General features: G+C 39.7%; 1 protein-coding gene across 7 annotated transcripts in view; it reads right to left on the reverse strand.

The window, feature by feature from the left end:
- LOC122994588 (probable E3 ubiquitin-protein ligase HERC2) overlaps positions 1–20,057 on the reverse strand; it is a 335,049-nt gene extending 314,992 nt beyond the window's left edge. For 2 of the 7 annotated variants that reach the window (XM_044369372.1, XM_044369339.1), the window contains exons 1-4: positions 19,778–20,057; positions 13,881–13,927; positions 13,308–13,376; positions 9,044–9,227 (exon numbers count right to left, since the gene is read on the reverse strand). In XM_044369372.1, coding sequence (XP_044225307.1) covers positions 9,044–9,206 — 163 coding nt within the window. In that variant the 5' untranslated portion in view covers positions 9,207–9,227; positions 13,308–13,376; positions 13,881–13,927; positions 19,778–20,057. Of the gene's footprint in view, positions 1–9,043; positions 9,231–13,307; positions 13,377–13,880; positions 13,928–18,888; positions 19,021–19,777 lie in introns of those variants that run through there. The other 5 variants (XM_044369379.1, XM_044369386.1, XM_044369354.1 and 2 more) reach the window with 5 other exon arrangements.
- Between the last annotated feature and the right edge of the window lie 1,346 nt (positions 20,058–21,403).

A 21,403-nucleotide genomic window follows, 5' to 3' on the forward strand; every position in this document is an offset into this window, starting at 1 on the left:
ATTTCCTAATAGAACCTTGGGGAGAGTGGGAAAGAGAAAGAGGGGGGAAAAGAAATGAACAAAGCAATCTTTTTTCCCTGGTATTTTTGGCTGCTTTCTCAGACGTTTGTAGAAGATCCTCTTCATTCGAGCAGAGGGTTTGAGATTTTAAAGAGGAAAGACAAAAGAAGGCTGCTTTTATTGGACAATGTTGTATAGCTATAGCAAATTAGTTTTTCATGCATTTAAATTATTGAAGTCATTTGTAGTCATTAGTAAGCAGTGTTATGACACATCTTAAACCAAAGTTTGTGTTTATGGATTCAATCAAGGTGAGTATTAAGAAAAGAACATTTGTACATGTAGATGTACTGCATCTTGCAATCTTAAATGTCACACCTTTCTAATTTTTGAACAATTGTGCAAGGAAAGCACTGAATTGCATAAACATCTATATATGTTATTTGTGACCTGTCTCACCAAGTTACATGCGTCAATACATGATAATGAATAATGTTGTTGCAAATCTAATGAAATGACAGATTCTCTTCTAACTGACTCCATAAGCGCTGACACCACACTGCAGTACCTCTAAACCCAGCTTCAACACTCCATTTCATCATGAAAAAGGTGTCAGCACAGCAAATTATAATCGTTAATAAACCTTTATTCGATGGTGTTTGACAAAACTGTGACATTCCTGTGAAAATGCTCGTCTTTTGCTCGTGTCTAGTATAATGTTCTCTTCTCACATCCATCTCTAACTCACTCTGAATACATAAGGGCAAACATTTTTGCCCTTCTCAAGCATGTATGCTGATATACTGCCAAAAAGCACTGATTGAGCAGACTGGTGAAAACAAATGCAGAACCAGAAATTCCACACTACAACAATTCTGACCAGTACTATTAATGAAAATTTTAAACATGTAAATAGACATAGAATAATAGAGGTTGTCTCGAGCTCTTTCTCTCTTTTGTATCGGTGAAAAAAAATGCAAGCAAAAGGTTCAACTTTGTGAACAATGAAGGTGTTCACTGCATTAGAATGAGTTATCGTCGTCAAGAATCATACACTGAGTCTGTGTTCTGTTCTTCATCTACAGCAAGACTTCCTTCTCCCTAAATTTCCTTCAATTTGCTAATTACACCGGGCAATTTCAGAGAGCTGGGCTGATAGAAAAAGTCACGTTTTAGGGACTCTGGGCCCACAATCTGTCTCTGACCACTGCTAAGTCACATAAAGTATGTGGCAGGAGGCCAACAATAATTTTGCTAACCCTTTTTTAATTGTGGGAGGGTCATTCACAATGCCCAGTAGAAAGCATTAGCCACTGAACTGCGACTGACAAGGGCAGGTTTCCCACCAGCAAGAGGCACCTTGCAGGCAGGCCAAGAAGGCACAAAAAAACTGTAATAAGTATGCCATATTAAAAGCTACATTTTAGTGCAACCTGGAACTGGTTGTATAATTTAAAAACAACGAGAATCTAATGTGTTTGTGTTTCTTTTCTTGTACTTTATGTAAAATTCAAATTTTTAAATTTTAGGGGGACTTAAATATAGCATTTCTGTGCTGGGAATCAAAACCATAAATTATTCAGTCAGCTCCTTATTTGATTATGTTTGCTAATTTTGTGACCTTGTCAACCAATTATTTGGCAATCTCTGCCTTTCTCTCTACTTACCTGGTTCACTGGTTCACTGAGTGGCTAATGGTATTTTAACTTGGCCAAATTATGAGAGCTCTTCTGAAGTAGCCGCAACACAATTGGTTCAATATGTTTCAGAGTTAGAAATTTAACAAAGCAACTTTTTTGAAGAATTCACAGGTTTATCTAAAGGATTTATCCTCAAGGATGAGGAAATAAGGAAATATACATTCGCTTCTCTTTCTTACTCTTGCCTTAAATTATCCATTTTTGACAGCTGACTAACAATCATCATTACAGCTCAAACAGTTACCTGTGAGAATGGCCATAAATCTTGTTAAAATAACCAAAACCGTCTCTTGTGCTTTTTTCCCCACAAGAAGCAACCTGTCTGTATGCACACACCATCTGTACATAGTTAGAGCCGTATGCACACAGATGGCAGCCAAACACTCCCAAAGTTGCTCCGTCCGCACGTCTAACCTTACAAAGCAAACTAATTAACAGTAAAACGCACAGAAAAGGAAGGAGCAGTTTGAAAGAATTTGCAACGACTCTAATGAGGAGAGAGAACGGTCATCTATATAGTAATGCCAGAGGGATGGGGGGACTACTACTGAGGCTCTAGGTTTACTGCCCTCTTTAAGATCCATAGTAAATGAGGGCTACTTATCGTCAAGCCTCTGCCCCAACACACAAGCCTTTAACAGCATGGTGCAGGGCATAGGGCAGGCATCAGAAAGAAGGGAGATGAGTGGCGGCGGAGCTGGGGGAGGAATCTTGATTTACCAAATAAGATATCGCTAGAAGTGCTCGCTCCCACACTTAATTGTAAGAAGCAAGCCCGTAACGTGTTATCCCGAGGTTTAGTGGTCAGTAATACGAGCATTAGGTAGGTTTTGCTACAATCCCAAGTTTTAATCTTTTTCTTAGTTAAATATGTAAAAGACTGGTTACAACTTTATCTCTATATTTAGATCCACCTGTTATGACAAAACTAAATAACTTTGTGCCAGCTGTATGCAATTTACAAAACAATATTTAGTTTATTTCCTTTAAATGACAAGCAACCAGTATGGAACTTGTGTGCTGTTGTGGTTGTTGTCTTTTCATGAGACAGTGTACCCACACTTTCAGTGGCCCACCATACTGATGAAATTCATTTTGTGAAAAGGAGGACAACTCCTTGGAAAGTTAATTAGTAGGAAACAAGCGGAGGAAAAAGCAGGAAACGAGAAATGACCCAGCTGCCAAAAGTAATAACGTTTTCATTATTTATTTCATTATTCATTTATGGATGTGTTCAGACAGAATTAATAATAGAAATCCCTGAGAGAAAATGTTTGCACTGGAACTCTATTACGAGCAGGCCAAGTCCAGTGGCACAGTTAGTTAACATGCACAAATGTACTGCCCCCGACAAATAACATATCAAGTGGATCCCTGAATTATTTTGTGCTCCCAAACCTCTCTCTTTCAATTCTCTGCTTTTCATTTAATTGTTTCAGTCAGGGTTAAGGTTTTATTCAAACTGCTACTCCCTGCTACCTTCATGGAAAAATAAAACAATTTAAGAAAAAGCTAAAGCAATTCATCTGCTGCCAAATGCTGTAAGAACTGTATCGCAATAATCACCATGGCATCCATTTAAATGTCTATTGCTCTGTTTTCATAATAAAGTGAGCTGTCCATTTCTCCCTGAGAAAACTAGTAATGAAGCACAGAATCAATTAGAAGTCCCTTTGGAGAGTGGAATTTGTGCTGTTCCATTACACATTTCTTCTTTTTAGTCCAAACATTACTCTGCATGATATTCCCTGATCTGGCCTGTGTTTGCTTTTTCTCAACTGTTTACTGCAACACTTCCAGGCCAACTCACATTTGATTTTCCCCACAGAGATTCCAAACTCACTCCCAATACACGCTCTGGAGAAAATGAGGCCGGAAAGGAGTAGTGGCGATTCATTCAAGGCTGTCCAAAGATCTCTATTACAAAAGCAGATTTTATTTTCACTTCCAAAACAGACATCTCTGATAAAAAGCATGTCAAAGGCAACTGGGATGACTGGTTTTTCTCTTGGCATATTATTTTTCACTTATCAAATGTGTTTCCCTCACCAGCCTCCCAACCACAACCTACCCACCCAATTCCTGGCTTTACTATACTAAAGAAAATTGAGAACGGATGGCGAGGGACAGAGCGCCTCATTGGATCGATCTCTATATCTATAGAAGACACGGTAGAGTTGGTGTGTGTGTGTGTGGTGTGGAAGGGAGGTAAAAACAAAAAAATGAAATACAAAATAAAAAAAAATAAGAGCCTTGGCCATGTGTCAGTTGAGCATTTCTACATTAGCCATACGTAAGGCATTTCTTTCTTCTTCACTTATTCACAGCTCAAAGCACCAGGGCCACGGCCATGTGTGAATAATCACACAGAGGGCCTCAGAGGTGCCCTCGCCGCCTTACAAGAGGCTGGGTGCAAGGGCAGATGGGGGGAGGCGCAAGTTGAAGGAGTCGAGAGATGGGGGTAGTCGTAAACGTTAACACGTTTAGGATTTGGATATCCTCACAAGCTTGTCTCATTAGCTGCTAATTGGCAAGACTTTCCCCCATCTTTTGTTCTGCATAACTTTTGTCTTTTTTAGGGGGTGGTGGGAGGAGGGGGGGGCAGTGGAATGGTGAACTACATATTTCAAGCGCTCCATGCTTCGCTGAGAGAGAGTAAAGCCCATATTACAGCAACATAAACACTTCTGTCCTACGATTAACCTTAAAAAGCAACTGAGTGCAAAACTGAACGCTCAACCTGCTCAACCAAATTAGCACTGAGATCAAGGGGGAGAGCGAGATAGAAAGAAAGAGAGAAAGAACAGTGAATGAGAGAGAGGGCGAGAGGCAAGGACAGGGGTTATTTTCCCCCTTTTTCCGCTCCTTCACCTTTGCCAACTGGGAAATTGTAGAAAAACATCAACACAGCTAAACGGCAAATTATTACCAAAGCTCCCCTCAGTGCTGGGTCCACAGCAGACATATTGGAGTTGTCATGCAGGGGGATGGCCAATACTTTCCTAGAATTATTCTGAGTATTGCACTCTTTGACAAACATTAAAAGAGACAAACAAATACATAAGTAAATGTGTATTTTCCTACAAGCAAAGACGACTTGAAAGAAAGACAGGAAGAAACAAAAACTGAGAAAATAGGTCTCCATATTAACAACACAGCCTCCTGACAGTCCAAGTGGATTATACATTTACAGAAGTAGCCACTTGAGTCTGCATGAACCCTATCCTTAAGGCAGATCCTGGCCATGACTGCTGATTTGAAAGTCATGTGTGCACCTTCAGGATTTTTTTCTGCCAATGTGACTGTCTGTCTGTGTCTCCATCTGTCTCTCTCTCTCTCTCTATCTATCTTACTCTTTCTATCTCTTTGATTCTACAGAGATGTAACTGTGCCCTGAATGCCAATAAGGACCGGATAGATGGCAGGTCAATTGTCCATTCCTGTTTCTTTAGGGGATTTCATTTTTTTCTAGAAAGGTATTGGATTTCAGGACCGTGTAATTCAGAGAAAACTATGTCTGAAGTAATCTATTTTAATGGACATCATTAAAATGAATAGACAGATATATAGTGTGTGTCTGTCTGTTTGTGGAGGGATTTTTATGATACACTGAAGAATAGAGGATGTATCAATACTTGCTTCTACTGACAAATGGAATAATATTATGCACTTAAAAAATCCAGACTGTGTACTTTATTACCAACAGGTGCATGATGTCATTACATTACTACAACTTTTTTTTTGGATTGTTTTAAGTTGAGGAAAAGCTTGTGATCACAGCTGAGGAATGAGAGGAGTACCTGAGGAATGTTTAACTCATAAATGATGCAAAGCTTATCAACAGCATGGAGAAGGAAACACTGGAAAACAGTGGAAAAGAAACATGATGGTTACAATTACTGTAAGAGCGAGGCTCTGTTTTATGTTAAGAGAGATGTCAGAGAGGGTTAGGAAGCTGGGTCATAGCCCTCATATGCTGTTTAACACCTGACACCAAGGCCTAACCAAGGTTCATAACTCATATGGAAAGAGAGGTGAAGAACAAACAGGGAAGGGGAAATAAAGAAAAAAGAATAGAAAACAGAAGAGCAGTCTTCAGTCAGGTTTTTTGGACATCATACTGACTTACTGTCAAACTCCTGTCACAAATATGCAATCCCAAAACTGTACAATCTAAAAAGTAACTGCTTTAAGATATAAAGCATTATATACAAACAATTATTTTGCTTATAACATTCAAACAGCTAAATCAAAGTAATAAATTCTGACCAATGACATCTGACTTCTAACACTGTCCATGGACTCAGAGTGAGTGAGGCCTGTAGAAAATCACAGTAGGTCACAAACGGCCAGCACATGAGTCCTTGGCTTCATCCAACATCCAGCAGATCAAGGGCCTTGAACTAAAGCAGTACTGACACTGACCTCACTGAGACCCAGCAACTGAAACAGCCCTAACAAGGTATTAGCAGGCACCTCTGTATACCCTCCAACTCTCAGCCCGGGTCTAAAGAAACACAGCTGCACAGGGTGTTTTTCAGGGCGGAGGGCAAACCTGCAAGCAACGTGGTGCCCCCGGCTAAGCTCAAGGGTGCAGCTGGAAGGTCAAGAATTCAAAGCAACGGGGGGCAAAGTTTACAGAGATTATTTTTTACTGGCATTTTTCTCTGTCCAACATAGCACTTATCGCACTAAATTCTTTGGATATCAATTTTTAGGGTAGTCTTCTACCATAATTTAATGATTATATACAATATATATGCATTTCCTGTCATAGCGGGTATGAGTGTAGTTTGCCCTCTAAAAATGTGGTATAACTGTGTGTTTTTGTGTGTGTGTATGCATGTGCAAGCACGTATGGCGGTCGTCTCTGTGTGACTGTGGGCGTCTGGAGGAGAGAGAAGCCTCATCTGTTACCAGCCCAGCCCGGCCGGCCCGCCACGTGAAGTAGAGCGACAGGGTGTCACCACCGACGACAGTGATAGATGCCCTAAATTCAGTAGTCAACTTGGGCAATTGGACACATTAACAACAGGCACCTGCTTTCCCCCGTACAAATCTATTAAAAGATAACAGCAATGGCGGCTCCTGCACTATTAGTAAATTATAGCTCTGTCTGAGTGTGAGGTAAGTGTGGGCCTCCCTTCTCTCGCTACCCCCTCCCACTCCACTCTCCTTTTCATTCTTATTGGCAGTCTCACAGTGCCACCCAGTGGCATTAATTTATAATGTTTTTCTAAAATGTGGAGTAATATTTGAACATGGACAAAACAAGTTAACAGATGAGACTATGTTTACACAAGAAAATCATTTCTCTGCTCTTATCTGAGGGCAGGATCCATGTATTATTATACAAAATAACTGACAATTGGAGTCTATAAATTACACTCAAACTACAATAAATTTATCATTACACTGCATTTATCAAAATAAGTCCCATTGTAAATGGGCCAAATTATTATTTTTTTTAAATTCAAAATAATAAAAATTATAAATGTTGCCAGCAATTATCCACAATCTAAACACAAATAAAAACTCCATACTAAACATAAAGCCAATATTCACACATGTACAAATTTGCCATGACAATAAGCCCTAAGGCCAGTCTCGTTTACAGTGGATCATTTAATGTTCCTTGGGGTGAAAACCTTTAATCAGTTAACAGTTAATCTCAGTCTGTGTATGTGTGTGTGTGATAGTGTATGTGTGTTTCAGTGGATTACACATGTGTAGTTCATCTTCACCCTTGTGTGCACCTTATGGATTTCTCTTACAAGCTACTTTTCCATAAACAAGTCTTTCCTTGGGCTGAGTGGGCCAAATGGCCAGTGATTGGAGACAATGTGGCTGACATAAAACCATTATGACCTACTCAAGACCTGCTCTATTAAAACATTAACAGCAGACCAGCACTCTCAACATGACAACATTATGACATGTCTTGGGCTAGAGCTCAGGTATGCCACATAAGTGTGTCACATAAATTTGCTGTGGGTAAATATTTCTGTGTGCTCTTGAAAGGGGGGTGTGTGTTTGCAAGCTGGCCAAGAATAAAGGGAGGACAAGACCAGTAAATACTTTTACAGCAGGCAATTTGTCAAGAAGTGTAAATGTCTCCAATTCCCAACAGCACTGGAGTAAAATTTACAGTCACTCTGAAAGTGACAATGCACAAAAAAGGACCACTTTTTACTCTCTCTTATCTCCCTCAGACCACTAAAACCTTCCCATAAATCTCTTCCGGTCCCCCCAGATGTCTGCTGTTGTCAGATATCATGCCTTGACAATGCCTTCTACCATCATTGTCTTGACAGAAATATGATATGTGAAACTGCAATGTCACATCACTTAACATGATTTATCCTAAGCAAGTCCGCACCATTTTAATCAATCAAAAATGTCACCTTTTTTCCTGTAATGATGGTAGAGGTATAGGATCCCTGTGTTGGGGTGATCTATAAGACTTATCTAGGCTAGGCTACTGATTTATGACTACTGCCGGCTAATGTACTAAAGGAGCCTCCTCTCTTCCTGTCTTCAGGGTTTCTATCAAATTGGCAAATAAGTAGGGCAGTATTACCTCATAGGCAGGGAGGAAGACACTTCATGTTGAGTGTGAATCCTATGAATACGACCTAATATGTGTTTGAAACCTATAGATTATCCCTTTAATGTGCCACCAAATGAATCTGTTTTCTGGGCCCTGTATATGAACTCCATACATTCATGATGCTGCAAGGTAGTTTGGACAAACGTGTCCACAAAATGTCAAACAGTATGTATGGTGGTTGCTAATGGGCTTGGCTATGGGCTTGGCTGCTTACACATACTTTGATCAAATGTCTCACTAAACTGGTTGTTCGGTAAACATTTTAAAGCCTCACTGAATTATTGTGGCTTTCAGAAAATGAACATCAATGTATTAACAGTATATCAGACTGGTTATCCCAGCTTGTTCCAGTAACTTCCAAATACTGCAAGACCAACCTGCCATAACAATACATTTACCAAATCATAGCAAAATCCTATATCTGGAGATGAACTAAGGGCTTCATCATGGTAAACAATGATTTGAACAATTAGTGAATAAAAACCATCAACATGAGCAGCACCAATGGACGAGTTAATCTGCTTAACAATGTTTCCTCTATACTGGACAAATGGCAAAATACATGCACTTCCCTCTCACTATTTGCACCTGATTGCAACCTAACCCACACACAAATATCTTGATACTCGAGTAAGTTAGGCATTAACTGCATTGTGAAATAGAGCATGGCCTTTAGACACCCACATTGTATTGTAAAGTCCAACAAACAGTAAAAGTAGACTGTAAACTGTACCTGTGACCACAATGGAGTGACTGGATCCACATGCCATGAGCTTCACCCCACCCAACCTGGCAACTGTGAACTCTCTCAGATGGGCCTCCTCTGGACTGATTTCCCCTGGCCTGCCATGTCCATTCTGGCCCAGCTCACCACTACCCCAGCAAAGCAGATCCATATCCAACTCACACTGTATGTCCTGAAAACACAGGCAAGAGAGATGTATTTAAGTGACATGAGAAAAGTAAGGAATGTTTGGTTAGTACTTTTTTCAACATAGTACTTTTTTAACATTTTATTCACAAACCAGAACTGTGGATATGCATGAAAATGGTTTTCTCTAAGGTTTGGACTCAGATTTTATGACCTGAAGATATATAGCAGTAGTTTCCATATACTGCATATACATCCTATACAAATATAGAATATATTTTTATATGTTCAAGTGAACTGGAGTCATCTGCCACCATTTGTGTATGAAAGACCTTGTCCCATAGTCTATAGTAAAATGTGAAATGGTGGAAATGTTTTCATACAGCTGTTTACATTAATACTGGCCTTCTAGTCAGCATTAAGGTTGCATAAAACCAATCTGAAGTTCCCAGCCTTATTTGTAATGAACTGTGGATCCGATGCAGATCACCAATATTCCTCTCAACATGTTTATTTAAAATTTGCCCTCTGTGCTAATTAGAATGTGACCCGCACACGCATACAAACACACACACGGAAACCATGTGTGTGTACACAAACATACTCACACCCCACAGCGATATTACCAACACAATTCCATCCGACTGATATTGGAATTTTCCGAAAGAGCAAACCAATAGATAACCTATTACAAAACTATAAGAGATCAATAGCTAATTTCTTTGCATTGATTACCACTTGGACATTTAACATGCACTCTGTGGCCACAATGTGTGTTCCACAAGCTTAGATCCCCATTGGCCCTCATGAGTATTAAAATTATCGATTCAGACAGAGGACTAAAAATGTCAAGCTGTTCATTAATCTTAATAAAGACTGGACTTGACCAAGGCACCCTTTCTCCCGATGCAGGGATACAACCAAGGAGCACATACACGGCATAGATTAATGAGCTTCTACTGAGGGATGTGATTTAAGTCTTTCCCATAAATGGATCAATTGCAAAAGAACATGTCTTTTATAATAGTACTTACTTTTACTTAGTGTGCAGCTAAACACATTTTACAATTCATGTTGACTACTCAATAGTTGGTATTTGATTGGAAATTTAAAACAAACTTCACAAAACAACAAGGAGCACTGCGGTAATGAGGTCTTTGTATGATATGAAGCTGCATCAGCTGTTATGCTACAGATGGCCCTCTGCAGTCTATAATGGACAAATGTTATCAGGCGCTGCCTAACAGTCAGTTTCATCTCTGTCTTATGTAGATGAGTTTCAAGGCATGCAGGGCTGTCCTTAGCTTAATGAGGGCCCTAAGCAGGATTTGATTTGCTCACTTTTCTTACTTTTAATTACTTTCATATTTCTGCCACACTCACTCATATGTTTCCTGCTCACGACTGATTGGCAGCTAAGCTGTTGCCATAATTTCCAGGCACATCCACTAATCAGGGAGAGTGGTACCAGATTGTTTCAAAATAAATACATGTATACAATGGTTCTTTCACATAAAACACATTTTTCAATAGACAAAAACAATAACAGCTGAAAAACCATTTTTGCCGGCCACCCAAGACAGTGACCCCTTAACTAAATTCTTTGCATAAAGAAAAAGTTCTAAGCTTTTCGATGTCTGCCACACCTGGCAGAGTTACTATGCTCCGATTCTGATAGAAGTTTTGCTGTAAACATCCCAAAAAATGTATGATTAAAATAAATAAACCTCCAGGGAGTAACGGCTTAGGCCACTACAAACCACAAATCAAGTCATGCCATTTGGAGATGCTGTTTCTTGCTCCCCTGCACACATCCCTCTGGTGAAAAATGCATCTTCCAGATTTTACAGAAGCTTCTGGTTACGCACATTTTTTCTCTATTATGTCTCTGCATATGTTGCATTGTTTTGCTTTCTGCAGGGGCTATCTTCTGACTGTTTTGGCTTTTACAGGCCTTGTTCTCAGAATGGGTATTGTGAGGAAGCTTAGCCAGAGTGTCAAGAAAGGTGATAGGAGGCAAACTTGTGCTTGTTCACAGACTATAATAAGATTAGTTTCAACAAAAAACAACTCCAGAATAATGGAAAGAAAACAACTCAAACTTGATGGCATGATTACATGCACACAGCTACACAAACCAGGGTCCAACGTAAGATTTTTTCCCCATCGGCCCACTTGGCCAATAGATCAGAGTTTTACTGGCCCGGCAGCGAAAAAATGAAAATAACTTTTTTCCATAATTTTGGTGATTTATTCATTGTATACATAGTGCATACAACAGTGAAGTTCCCATTAGATTTGGTTGTTTTCCTTTAGTTATGGATATGTAGTGTTGATATATTACACAAACAGAGTTTCCACCAGAAAAGTTGATAGGCCCGGCGGCAGCGGGGGTGTTACCGGTGATACACAGTGCACATTACTTCTTGTTACTTGTTACATTACTTGCCCAAAGCTCCCACCATCGCTTTTTTATAGACATGAAACCCATTTAGTTCATTTTCGCACATCAGTGCCCACATTCATCAAATAAAAAAAACTAATTTGTAAAATACTAAGCATCTTATCAATACTTAGTCAGATGACAGACACTATAATTATAAACTGAAAGTGTCGGCTCCATCTGCAGTAGCAGCAGAGTCTCAGCACAGAGTAGCGGAGTGAGACATCTGTCCTCCCTCCTGCTCTCTGCTGTAAACACACAGAGTTGCACTCATGTCTCTCCGGGTCTCAGTGCTTGTTTTCGGCAGAAACTCTTCTGCTTTCTGCCTGCTCAGCCTGCTCTCAGTGTTTGTCTCTCCTGATGGCAAGCGGGTTGCTTCGGTTCTGGTTTTAAGTTGGCGGTTGTCCCGCTGGCAGCAGCCTGAAGCCCACCATCATTAAGTCCTTAGTGAGGGGAAGATCTAAACTAAAAATCTAACGTTAAAGAAGAAGAAGTAAGCGCTCTACAGATATTGAGCGTCATCAACGAATATCTTATCTTGTAAAATGTTCGGTGTAACTGGTAACACTGGTGTTGTCAATTTCCTCACCACGGCACCAAGGCACCATGGCTGGGTGGCAAGCAAGACACAGGAACTTTGCTTGGGTCTCTGTCTCTCTCTCCGTCTGTCTCCCTCTTGATCACACACTCGCTACACACTGAGCTAATCCTTAAAGAAGCTACTTCTATAACACATTTTAGTTTAGAAAACATCTTGAAATACTTTTTTTTTTTAAATTCCCTGATTCTTAGGCCAGGTGGGGGGTCAACTCAGGCCCGGTGGGCCAGCGGCTGTAACACACTGGCCGAAACCCTGCACAAATATGCAAAATATAAAATTAGGCACATATTGGATCAGTAAATGAATGGTGTATAAATGAAGGGAGTTATTCATTGCTGCCAACAGTGTCCTCTTCTATGAGGGGAATCTGGGTAAAAGAGGAGTCCATTTAGGATTCTTTTAAAAACTAGTTTCAGACTATAACTATTAGTATAACTACATCAACAAGGGATAACATTTCAGTAACCCTTTCAAAACTATAAAAGCATATGAAACGCACAAGACCAGAGACACTATGTTTGAAATAACAATGAAAGAACAAAAACACTGAGTTTGACATAGGCTGTGTTTTCAAACAGCCCCACAGCTCGCTGTCCACTAGCAAGACAGACAGATGGTAATACAAAACTCTTAAATCTAGCTGAGTGTATATGAGCTGGGACAAAAAGCGCGGTCACTTTCCAAAATCCAACGCAGTTATTCAGAGCAGCAACGGAAACACAGAGCTACACTTGCAGCAGGTACATCAACAGAAAACCACACAAGCTTAGGTGACAATCTATTGTCAGTAACGTATTTTCTGTTATCTCCAAAATCTAGCAGGTTAACGTTAGCAGGCATGTGAGCTACCGCTTCCTCGACCAGGCCGACGCTCAAGCCACCCACAGCACTTCTCTGTCCTCAAAACAGAGAAGTGCTGTCTCTTACAACAACTGTTTTTCAAAGGGACTTACCCATGACTCTGATTGGCTGTCACTGGCCAGGCCAATCAACTTGCCCTGCATAAACTTTAACTGGCTCGGTCCATCAGTTATGTTGGACCCTGAAATAATATCTGTCTTTAACAACCAACAAAGTCCCCCCTTAAATAGGCCCTCCAATCTGACTAGGCAAAATCATATTCCTCTCAGTGGTGTTTCAGTCTTCCACACCTATAACAGGTAAACAACAATGTTACTTGTAAGTACACATTGTCCATATTAACAATACTTAACATATTCCCTAACATAAGCCAAAATACATATAAATCAAACAAATAAACGTTTAACTCAATACAATAAATCCCCCCATACTAAGTCTAAACCATGACATCACTGGTGATGTTAGCAAGAACTTAAAAGCAGGAAGTAGTTGGGCGACTCGCCTTTTTATCTCCTGGAAGGCATGGTGAGTATGGTAAAAGTAACAGAACAAGGTAATACATAACTCAAGACTAAACTGATAAATAATAACTAAACAATACTTGTCTATGTTTTACTTGATCCAAAAAATGTTGATGGTAGCTGTGACAAACAATGCTTAATACAAACAAACCCAGGATAGTATGCAAAAGCAATGCTACAAATAGAGATATTAAACTGGCTTAACAAACAAATGGCAAGCATGGTAAGAAATACAGCAAAGTGTAACAGAACAAACTGTGTGGTCTCACCCACTTTGTTTGTCCTGGACGTGTAATATTCTTTAAACAGGACCTTCCTCCCTACCAACAGACACAAGAGACATAACAATGAAATAAACCAAAGCTGGTAACAGCACCTAAGGGACATTATTGAGAATAATGCATATCTTTGACTTGAAACCAATAAGGTATAAACAACTTTTTCTGAAGTTGTACTTTTAGAAACAATGAGAAATTCACACTTTGACCTTGACATCTTTTTTAGCACCACATCTTTTCTAGTCAAAGTTTTTATTTGTTCACTCCAGTGAGATAAAATGAAATTTACTTGCCACAATCACAAAACATATTACCCTAAAATAAACACCTAAATACAGTACAGACTAGTGTTACTGTGTAACTATCCCTGACAAGTGTGCACAAGATCAAACACAGAAAGGCAGAAACGAGGGCACACCGCTAGCTTCCTGTTAAGACACTTACCACATAACAACTTCTGCAGTTCGATTCTGCTGCAGACCTTTGTGGCATGTTATACCCCTCTCTAGCCACATACCCCTCTCTACCCACGTTTCCTGTCTCTCTGTGCACTTTCAGCTGTGAAAGGCTAAATTAAATGTTCAAAAAAAGCCAGAAACACACTCAGCAGGACACAGCAACCAGCAACTAACCTGTGCCAATGTTGGAAAGGAAAAAACTTTTTTCATTTCACGGTCTTCTTATTCACACTTTCTCTTCTCCCATTATTACTTGTGTCTATTGGTCCCTTTGTTTTCTCAAATTGGTCTTGTTGCCCTGACTCCATTTCCCCCCCCTCTGCTCATTGCACTGACCACATTGGCAGGGTAACTGTCTCCATAGCACCTTTTGTTGACAACACACCAGCTAATCGAGACAAGCATACTTTCTAAACTGTGGCAAACTTTGAAAGGACAGGAGGTATTTAAGAATGGCAATAGCACAAAAACACTGGTGGTGCCTTAAGTATTACTGAATTGCATTTATAAGTTTGACCACAGACATTAAACAGATGACTGGGTTTGCAGATTTGCACATTTTGTAAATGACCTTTTCTAATCCACAGGCTTTTTTAACAGGAGACATTTTGACATGTCACAGTACAAAAAGCACAGGTGTAAATAAAAAAAAGACGGCTGAATTCCATTTAGCTGCTTAGGCATCAGGGGTCTGGTACAGTGCATGCTGGCTCACTGTCACACTTGCACATGACTTACAGGGGTACTTGAATAGAATGGAGCCATGTCATTATTAGTAACACCTGTAGTTTTCCTACAATGACAAGTCAAAATGTCCCCTGTGAAAACGGCCTATTATATAAACAGCTGTGTCATACTATGAAATAGGTTGTGTCCTAAATCACTCCCTCAATCACTTAGCGCTGCAATGATTAGTTGATCAATTGATTAGTCCATCGACAGAAAATTAATCTATGATTGTTTTGATAATCAATTATCAGTCAGTCATTTTGAGTGATTTCTTAAAAGAAAAAATGCCCAACTTCTCTGGTTCCAGCTTACTAAATGTGAATATTTTTTGGTTTATTTAGTCTTTTATGATAGTAAACAGAATATCTTACAGTGTTGGACTGCTGGTTGGAACAAAACAAGGCATTTTAGGCTGCACCTTAGGCTTAAGGAAATGGAAACCATTTTCATAGACTAATTGATTAATCGAGAAAATAATCAACAGATGAACCAATAATGAAAATAATCGTTACTTGAAGCCCTGCAAACACCCATTCACTACTCCCTATATGAATCACACTCAATAGTTTACTCAATAGTGAGCAGCAACTTGAGATTTTTGGACACTCCTAATCATCATTTCGTGTCATCACTGACAGCTGCAGAGTTGCACTAGAGTCATCTTAGCATCTACATTGTGGGATTGTTGGTAGAAAGTAGTGTGCATGCCACAGACACTGGAATATATTTTTTGAGGGCACTATGCTGTATAGTATACAGTGGACAGATTTACACTCAGAATTTGGACACTCAAATAAAATGGCATACAGTAAATACAGTTTAGTGCATTATATAATAAATAGGGAGTGATTTTGGACACAGTCATAGTAAATGGGAGGTCTGTTTACTTGACTAATTCTCACTGTGATACTATCCACTTTTTCTGAACGTTTCATATATTCAAACCCTTACTTGGAGGTAAATAATATGTAAATTAGATTAAATACATGTACATATGTAATTCATAATATTAAGATAATAAGCATGTGAATAAGTACGCTATTTTTGTATGGCTAGAAAAGAGCTTCATATCAGATCAAGTGAGCAGACTACATAATTTCCTTAAATTAGGCCTCTCTCCACAGTTTCACAATTCTTCTCTCATGGAGCACATGCAGTACTGTAGTACACCTACATGGTTGTTTTTTCAATAGCCAAGTGCACACATTGTGGGACAATATATTCACATTTTTAGATAAAACGCTAGCAGTAAAGTATTGTGAGGGAGTTAATAAGCCCATTAAATTACCAGCTAACAAATTACCGACATGCCATCTATAATGACATTTTCAGAATATGATTTTTTTTATCACTATTTTGTTACTTTTACTTATTCAAACCAGAAACCAGAAACTCAGGAAGCTAATTGGGGGGAGGGATATTGAAGCTTTTTGTAACTGGAACAGTGTGTCTCATGGTATCGTTACTGAAAATTTAAGGTGTTAACACTTACCGAAAAACGTGTGGAAAAAAGTTAACGTTACTGTTGAGAGAGGCAGACTGATGTTACCCCGCCAGCTTCATGGACCACCACGGCGTGAAAATAGCCCCACAACGTCAACAAGCTGGCACGCGCAATTGGTGACCTACCGGTGTTACTGTGTTTTTCGGATTTTCTTTACAGTCTATGGTTACACCATATTTGGTGATCCGTCAGATTCTGTAACCTGCCCTGATCTTACCACAAACCACAGACTGTATAAAATAATGGACACGCCGTGACATCACTCATTGGTTTGTGGACTGACATTTGGAGGCCTTGAGTTTGACATTTTGACTGTCGCCATTTTGGATTTTTGGAGGCAGAAGTAATGAGAAGTGACCATATCTGGGGCTCTTCTCATTTCTCTATGGGTACATCTCAAGTCTCTTAATTTATGTCTCCTCCATGGATGTATTATAAGAATAAAAGAATAAAAAGAAAAAAAAATGGTGCCTATTCAGTCCTATAGGAATTGCTCGCCTGGTGCATACACCAAAAGAAGTTTCTAGCTTTCCGGTTTGCTTCCGCGTTGTGCGGCTCACTGAATATGTGCAGTAGTGTTTCCCCTGCTGGCCCCGCTCGCGAGCTCCCGCTCAGCCCATAGACTTTACATTGTGATGACGTCACGGATTTTTAAAATCGCTTTTCTCATCTTGAGGAAAGTTTTACAAATATAAAACCCCCATGAATCAAAAGTTCATAATGGAAAGAATCATAATTGACTTTGTTTGCAGTTCGAGGTGTCCTGTCAACAGTTTTACAGACGTCTGTTTTACAATGGTGGTTTATAGGGAAAATCCTTTTTGGGCTGCAGGGGGATTTTTTGCTGCAATACCACGAGTGGCCACCGGGAAAAATTGGCTGCACGGCTGACCGGCGGCGCCCTGTCCAGCTCTTATTATACATCTATGGGGTACATCTCAAGTCTCTTAATTTATGTCTCCTCGCTCCTCACCTGAACCGGAAGTTGTTCCTGATGCGCCACTTTGACAGCCGTCCCAAGTCTCTTATTCTGCTCCAAAGAGTGAGGAGGGAGGAGGGATCTCTGAGGAGCGAGGAAACACGAGAGCGGCCTTCACGGACGTCTTTTACCGGCCGACACACCCCCTTATTGGATATCAGTTATTGATTGGACGCTGCAGCTGATCAGACTGATCTGATACATCACTGCAGTTTCATACCGAAGTGGAGACAGATTACAGATTAAATTTAAGTGTATCATTCCCAAGTTTAATGTTTTGTTTTCTGATTCATTATATAGTTAAAAATCTGTTAATTGTCGGTCTGATCAACAAAAGAACCATAAACAACTTTCTTCATTTATAAGAAAGTTTTTTTCTTCATGATGTTATTTCCTCCATTTAACTGTTTCTTGCTGACAGATACTCTTTCTGACTTTAATTTTATCCATAATAACAGTTAAACACGTCATTTTTACGTCATTTATCATCATTTCCATTCAGTCACATGTAAGGCTGAAAATTCCTGAGCGTCGGGTTTGATATGAATTACATCATTTCCATTTTCCCTGAAACATTTAGCCAAATACATATTTTCCAGTGTTCAGAAGACCAAAATTACTGGTCTCACTATCAGACTTTGATCCATTTGGTCCGATCACATTTCAAAAGCCTAGAAGAGCCGCATGATTTAATTGTTTCATCCTCATTCAAGTTAGCCAGAGGGCTAAACTGGAAGTAGCCGACTCGGCCGGCGAATACTGCACTTGCTCTATGGGCCGCACAAATGCGGAAGCAATTTGGAACTTTTTTGGCTTCATGCGCCACTCATGGATGTATAATAAGAGCTGGATAGGGCCCCGCCGCTCAGTATTGCAGCCAATTTTTCCCAGTGGCCACTCGCGGTATTGCAGTGAAAAATCTCTCTGTGGCCCAAAAAGCATTTTCCCCATAGACCACCATTATAAAAGAGACGTCTGTAAAACTGTTGACAGGATGCCTCAAACTGCAATTGTGACTCTCTCTATTATGAACTTTTGATCCATGGAGGTTTTATATTTGTAAAACTTTCCTTGAGCCGAGACAAGCAATTTAAAAATCTGTGATGTCATCTCAATGTAAAGTCCATGGGCTGAGCGGGAACTCGTGGGCAGGGCCAGTAGGGGAAACACTGCTGCACATATTCAGTGAGCCGCACAATGCAGAAGCAAACCCGGAAGCTAGAAACTTTTTTTGGCGTATGTGTTACCGGTGCCAGACCTAGGGGAAATCTGGACCGGCAGCAAAGGTTACACAGGCAAGGGTGCACTGTGTAGCCGATAAAAACATGGTCTGTGGATTAATAAGGGAGAGAGACAAATTTAGCGTCTTGCTCTAGCCGATGCTCATTTAATATTTAACACAACAGTATAAAACTGTACATATTTCTCAGTTACGTCAGTTTCCTGAAACCTGCTGCTTCAAGGTTCATATTTCACACACACCAAAACATGTTACAGAAATAAAATAAATGTTGAAACCAAATTCACAATAAACAATATAAAACATTCTGTCTAAAAGAAAAATAACACACACGAACTTAAAATATGACTTACATTTCTAAATAAATAAGAATAGGCTTAACTACAATATAATGTAATATATGTATAAAATATAATCTAAGATATATATATACATACAATATATGTATAAAATAGAACAGCACAAAATTATATTACCCAAAACCCACTTACTTAACTGACATTACTACAATCACTCCTATTTTAACACATACACCACAGTTACACTCATCCTAGACTGATATGACCTACACAGAGCCTTTCTGCAACATTAGCATAACACTCACCTGCACTTGCACTTAACCTCTTAACAAAATGGCGCGAGTCTGCCTTGTTAACGCGCGACCAGAAGTGAAACTGGTTTGAATATAGCATCTCTATTTACCATTAACTCGCGACTGACTGGCTTATACTCTAAAACAATCTTTTAAACACATTTTTATATGTTACCACATGCAAAGGTCTGTAACTTTCACTGACAAAATAGTAGAAAACCGAAATTCACGGAGGTAAATATTCTCCATGGCGGCGCCCACGAAAACACACAACAAAAATACGTTCCAAATACATCTCTTAACCATGTCACAACTTCACATAACGATTTGCAATGCATTTACATTAGCTAGTAAACAGAGCTAATCATAGAAAAGCAAGTTTTAACATACCTGTGGATTAGTAAGGGAGAGAGCCAAAGTTAGCGTCTTGCTCTAGCCGACGCTCATTTAATATTGAGCTGCGCATGAGCAGAGCAGGTACGAGTGACCTCCCTCAGGTATCCACAGAGGCATTGGAGCACTGCATACTGACATCTTTGAGTATTGACCTGACGTCAAAACTGTATAAACAGAGTTAGATTAGTTCAAATAATTAACAAAAAATTAGGGGGTGTCTGTTTACATAAAAAACTTAACATGTGGCATTTCCAACCCATTACATATGCGCCAGCCCATGGATGTATAAAGAAAACTGGATACAGCGTCGGAGACAGGGCCCCATTAATTCATATGAAAGTTGCTCAGTGGCGCATGAAGCCAAAAAAGTTTGACTTCCGCGTATAAAAATTTCCCGGATCTTCCGGGATCATTGGGCCCATAGAGCAAGTGCACTAGTGACTTTCGCCGGCTACTTCCGGTTTCGCCCTCTGGCTAACTTAAATGGGAATAAAACAATTCAATCGTGCAGCTCTTTTAGACTTTCGAAATGTAATTGGACCGAACGGATCGAATTCTGATAGTGAGGTGAGTCGTGTCGCGGAGTTGTGATGCTCAAAAAATGTATCCGCTGATTTACAGATATCTCTTTCACAATGTAAGTCTATTGGAAAAAGTCTTTTTGGGCCCAATAGCATCACGTGATGTTTTAATTACATGGTTTGGCCACTATGTCAAAATGGCTTCACAGCCCGGCGCTGTTCCTGGGGGCTTGCACCAGGCGAGCAATTCCTATAGGGCTGAATGGGCGCCATTTTTAGTCCGGTTTCCAGCTCTTATAATACATCTATGGTGCCACTGAGCAACGTTCATAGGAATGAACGGGGCCCGCCTCGGACGCTGTATCCACTTTTCTTTATACATCCATGGTGCCACTGAGCAACATGGATGTATAATAAGAGCTCTTATAATACATCCATTCTGAGCAACTTTCATAGGAATGAACGGGACCCCGCCTCCGACGCTGTATCCAGTTCTCTTTATACATTCATGATTTGCTGTCTATGATTAACTGTGATAATGCTAATTTTCACTAGCGAAAATAGGTTTAAAAGTAAAACCAGTAAATCAAAATGAACTTACTGGAAAACCTGAACATCTGACTCTTTACGGGATCTTTTAGTACAACCAAATGCTTAACAAGTCTTTTAAGGCAACCAAAATTTTACAATTAACTTTCATGAACTGAAAACACACTGAAATAGCGACGGCTATGGTTACACTAATACTGATTCTGGGATTACGCCATGTTTACGTTACCCAACCAACGTTGTCACTGTGGTAGCAACTTTTCAATCATAACGTAGCCACGCCCTACAGCATACCCTGCTTTATCGTCAAATATAAATTAAAGGGGACAATAATTTACAAAATGAGCATCATGCTGTATTGAATAAGACTTGAAACTAGCAATTGAGAGCATAAACTCATTAGGAAAGGGTTTACTGAGGTAATAAATCAAGTGAGAAGTAGGGTCATTTTCTCATAGACTTCCATACAATCGGACTTCGTTTTGCAGCCACTGGAGTGCCCCTTGATAGCCATTAGAGAGAATGCAGATTTAAATTACTTCCACGTTGG

This window comes from Thunnus albacares, chromosome 2 (genome assembly GCF_914725855.1).
Source record: "Thunnus albacares chromosome 2, fThuAlb1.1, whole genome shotgun sequence".
Taxonomy (NCBI): domain Eukaryota; kingdom Metazoa; phylum Chordata; class Actinopteri; order Scombriformes; family Scombridae; genus Thunnus; species Thunnus albacares.